The 4,708-nt window shown below is 44.6% G+C and overlaps 1 protein-coding gene across 1 annotated transcript in view; it reads right to left on the bottom strand.

The window, feature by feature from the left end:
• LOC116828088 (olfactory receptor 6N1-like) overlaps positions 1 to 4,323 on the bottom strand; it is a 101,646-nt gene extending 97,323 nt beyond the window's left edge. Inside the window, exon 1 of the mRNA XM_075072066.1 lies at positions 3,609 to 4,323. Coding sequence (XP_074928167.1) covers positions 3,609 to 4,291 — 683 coding nt within the window. The 5' untranslated portion in view covers positions 4,292 to 4,323. The remainder of the gene's footprint in view (positions 1 to 3,608) is intronic.
• Positions 4,324 to 4,708: the final 385 nt, after the last annotated feature.

Raw genomic sequence — 4,708 nt, 5'->3', positions numbered from 1 at the left:
CATTCTGTATCTCCTCCACCTCCGGGAACAAAGGTCTTTTCCACCTGCTCCTCTCTACCTCATTGTGGTGACAATTTTCTATGGATCCATAATGATTGTGTACCTGCTACCGAAACGTGATATACTGAGAGACCTAACAAAGTGCTCTCTCTTGCTGACAGTTCGACTCCCCTGGTAAACCCCCTCATCTACAGCCTGAGAAACAGAGGTCAAGGAAGCCTTGTGCAAAGCAATCAGTAATATATGGCTCACCAAAGTGCGGAGACTCTAGAGAATAGCTTTGGGTTTTCAAAGCTCCTGGTGATTTAAGCAATCAGCCTCAATAAAATAAGCTGAAACTCCATTGAAAATCTCAGCACTAATGTGAAAAAGAAAAGGGAAAGAAAAGGAGATGATCTGCTGGTTACTGAGACAGTCTTTATGGTCCCCGCTGTTTCATGTAACACATTCCAGGAAATGAGGATGTTGACAGCTCTGTTACTCTCTCATGTTCAGCACGATACACACAGTATGATGGTATTTTTCTCAGGTGTTGGCTAATGTTTCACGCTCTGTGAGGGTGTGTAGCTTCTGAAACCACAGAGCTGACATTGTGTAAGGCACAAATCCACTAACAATGAAAGTAAATCCTTGGTATATCCCGGTTTATTTTTCTCTATGTAAGATAATAAGTCTTGTAATCAATTCAGACAGTCTAATAAAACAAACACAATGGGTGACATCAATATTTGTTGCTACAGATGTTCTGTGTCCCTAGAGATACAATGCAGAACCAGCCAGAGCTAGGTCACTGTTATCCATCTAAGTGGAAGACCAGGCGGGAGGTGGCTATAACTGTGGTACCATCATGGATTTTTTAACTGGGCCCAAGATGCAATGGAGACAATTTTAACCATTTTTTTTATATCTATATGTCATAAAAGATAGTTTAGGGTTAATGTCTCTTTTACCTATAAAGGTTAAGAAGCTCAGTAAACCTGCTGACACCTGCCAGAGGACCAATAGAGGACAAGATACTTTCAAATCTGGTTAGGGGGAGTCTTTGTTTGCTCTTTTGTTGTTGTTGTTCGCTCTTTGGGACATAGAGGGACCAGAGGTCATCCAGCTCTCAAATCTTTCTGAATCAGTCTTTCATGTTTCAGACTTGTAGTAACAGCCAGGCAAGGCGTGTTAGCTTATTTTGTTTTCTCAACTTGTAAATGTTCCTTTTGCTGAAGGATTTTCTCTGTTTGCTGTAACTTTGAACCGAAGTTAGAAGCGGTTTGAATCTGATTACCCTGTAAGTATTTTCCATCTTGATTTTACAGAAAAGCTTTCTTTAACAAACCTGTTGATTTTCTCTGTTTTCAGATCCAAGAGGATTGGATCTGACTCACGAGGAATGTGGGAGAAAGAGGGGGGTAATGGTTAAATTCTCCGGTGTTAAGATCCAAGGGGTTGGACTGGTTTTCACCAGGAACTTGGGTGAAAAGCCTCTGAAGGCTGCCCCCGGAAGGGAAGGTTTTGGGGAAGGAAGTGATCCGGACACTGAAATTCTGGATGTGGAGTGTTACAGATCTAAGCTAGTAATTAAGCTTAGAAGTGTCCATGCAGGTCCCACCTCTGTACCCTAAAGTTCAGAGTGGGGGGAACATGACAACAGGTGGAATGGACACCAATTTTTACCAATTTTTTATCCATAAAAAACCATTTTGATCAAATAAATGTTGGACAAAAAATAGTAACTCCTGGGGAGCATAGGTGGGATGTTGCCTGGGAATCTGCCACTCTTGTAATTGTGCTTCTTGCTCTATGCTCTCTGCAACTATTGTCAGTTGGTGTGCTTGCTGTTTTTCCGTATGCTGTCGCAGGCCTGAGCGACAGGTGATTCAGCAGATGTCGATAGTAACTACCAGAAAGAAGACCACAGGCATGGTTTGTGACAAAGGCACTAGCCGTTTAGTGCCCTCAAGGCAGAGTTCTCGCATCCAAATTCTGTGTTACAGATACACTACACATGGGTGCCCAGTGCCAAAAGCATTCTCAGTCAGCTGCGGGAATTTCTGCTGTCCTGGACCACACACAGGGTTAAATTGAGGTACCTCAACATTCATAGACTGAGACAAACAACTTACATCCCACTCACGTGTTTCATGACATCTGTTGTTACCTCCCTTGTACCTGCTCCGTGTCTCTGGCAAAGCACCCTATTCATCACTTCTGTTAAACCCTCTTATCTGGTGTTAGGTCAGATGGGCCTGGGCAATTCCTGGAGTGTGTTCACACACATACCTAATGTCTGTGTCTTCTTAGGAGTGCCTGTGTGTTAGCACACTAGTATAGACTTTGCCTAGGTCATGTATTGGACAGTGACTTGTAGCATCTGCTGTATAATGGCCTGACTTTGGTTCATGCATGGCCGGACATTGCTGACTATGGTTCAGGCCTCAGGTCTTACACCAGGCCCAGTGCCCCAAGCTCCCTCTCTCAACTACACAAAACCAACACTCCATTCAACTCACACAGGTCGGATGCAATCCGCTAGGCCCAGCAGTGACCCTGCACATGTCACCAGGACAACTTCATAGCTCTTATCTTGGTACACCTGGCTGTGACCAGCTCCAGCAAGCAATAGCTCCGAGGCTCACTAGACCCTTGAGTGGAGAGGTGGTCAACAAAGAAGTAGACTCACAAGCCAGGGGCATAGGATGCCAGGACCCAAGGATAGGTTAGGGGGTTAGGTCCATCAATGAATATTAGCGGGATGGCAAGGTGTGTCCCTAGCCTATGGCCTGGCACTGTCGGAAGACAGGATACTGGGCTAGTATGGACCATTGACTGCCCAGAATGTCTGTTCTTGACCCAGTTTGGGTTTTGCCAGAGTAACTGAGGCTGTCTAGGTCAGGTCTGTCAACAGTCATCAGGGGTTTTTTTATGGTATAAAAGAACTGGTTAATTTTGTGTCCACTCTGCCTGATACCCAGCTAAAACTCCATGATGTGACCATGGTTATGCCACTTCCGTCCTGGTCCTTCCACTTAGACAACACTGAACCCAGGGACATCAGCCAAAGAGGAAAGGCAAGAAAGAGAACACTTTTTCCAAATGACCAAAGAGGAGGTGGAGGAAGGGAGGTTAGCTGTATTGGTGTATAAGTGTTGAGCGAGAAGCACTGAAGAGAAGAGGACCTCTTGCTGCGTAATGACTGGGCTAGTAGCAATATCGTGGCATGATTATGGACTGTTAGTGTACTAATAACGGCTACCAGTGACATGAGAGTCAAACGGGTAAGAGTCAGCTATAGCAAGAAGAATCCATAGAGGAAAGGAGAGCACAGGCTGTCATTCTGGGAAATTGACACTAGACCGCAGCAGAGTAGAGGAAATGCAGGGAGTGTCAGAAATACTGCGGTGACCAAGATTGGTAGGCAATACAATAATGGAAGTTATACTGTAAAATGTCACATAGGTAGCAGCATGTTGTAAGCATGGAATATGGGCAGCTAGTTTCAAAGTGCCCATTAGATGGCAGCATCTCTTGAATCTAACTAAGGGCAGTGCAGTACATTATTAAGTGGCTCACCTTGGACAGCATCTCCCAAAAATGTAAGGCTGGTGTTTCCATGCAGGATGGTGGCGATGATGCACACGTAGGATGTCAGGGTTAGTAGGAATGGAGGCAGGGTGAATATGGAGGCTATTACGAAAGCCAGCAATATGATCAGGTGAGTGTCATTGCAGGCGAGTTCCATCAGTGGGATGACATCACAATAGAAATGGTCAATTTCATTTGGGCCACAGAATATTAAATGTGATAGAAATAAGACAAAGATGGCAGTAGCCAAACAGCCACTTAACCATGACCCAGCAGCCAACTGGAGGCAAACCCTGCTATTCATATGAGTTGAATAGTGCAGGGGTTTACATATCGCTAAATATCGATCATAAGACATCGCTGCTAGGAGATAGCATTCTGTACATGCCAGAGAACCAAAGAAATACTGTTGTGTGAAGCAGCCACTGACTGAGATGGTTCTGTCCCCAGTAAGGAGACTGGCCAGCAACCTGGGCAGGATGGTTGAGGTGTAGCACGTCTCCAGGCAGGACAAGTTGCCCAGGAAGAAGTACATGGGGGTGTGAAGGTGCTGGTCAGCCACAACGAACACCACGATGAGGGTGTTCCCAGCCACAGTTGCCATGTAGATCACTTGGAACATCAGGAAGAGAAGAATTTGCAGGTCAGGGAGATCCCCGAATCCCAGAAGGATGAATTCTGTGATGGCCGTTTGATTTCCCCAGTCTCTGTCTGCCATGGTTTGAGTCCAGGAACAATAGAACACCCTGTGGAATTGAATTGGAAGAACCTAGAGTTAAAAGTTAGTGAAGTTTCATTTTAGTAAAGTTTCAATTACTTCCATAACTATTCGGAGACTCCTCTTCCTGTCCAGATTACAGGCTGAACTTTGAAACCTAAATGCAGAGTTCACAACAAAGTGCCAGAAGTCTCAATTTGAGAACCGAACATACATATCCATGTAGACCAGCCTCTGCCATGATCAGAGCAATCACTCCTATAAAAGCCTATATCTCTGGTAGCCGAGTACTGATATAACGGATAAGACTGTTTCTTTATCTACCATTATATCCCTTTAGTGACATCTTAGAGCTTAAAAATGATGCTTAAATGCTGTATTTCATTTCTGGCAATGACCAGAATCATGCTATGTCTT

This window comes from Chelonoidis abingdonii, chromosome 13, assembly GCF_003597395.2.
Source record: "Chelonoidis abingdonii isolate Lonesome George chromosome 13, CheloAbing_2.0, whole genome shotgun sequence".
Lineage (NCBI taxonomy): Eukaryota > Metazoa > Chordata > Testudines > Testudinidae > Chelonoidis > Chelonoidis abingdonii.
This window is presented reverse-complemented; position numbering and strand designations above follow the sequence as displayed.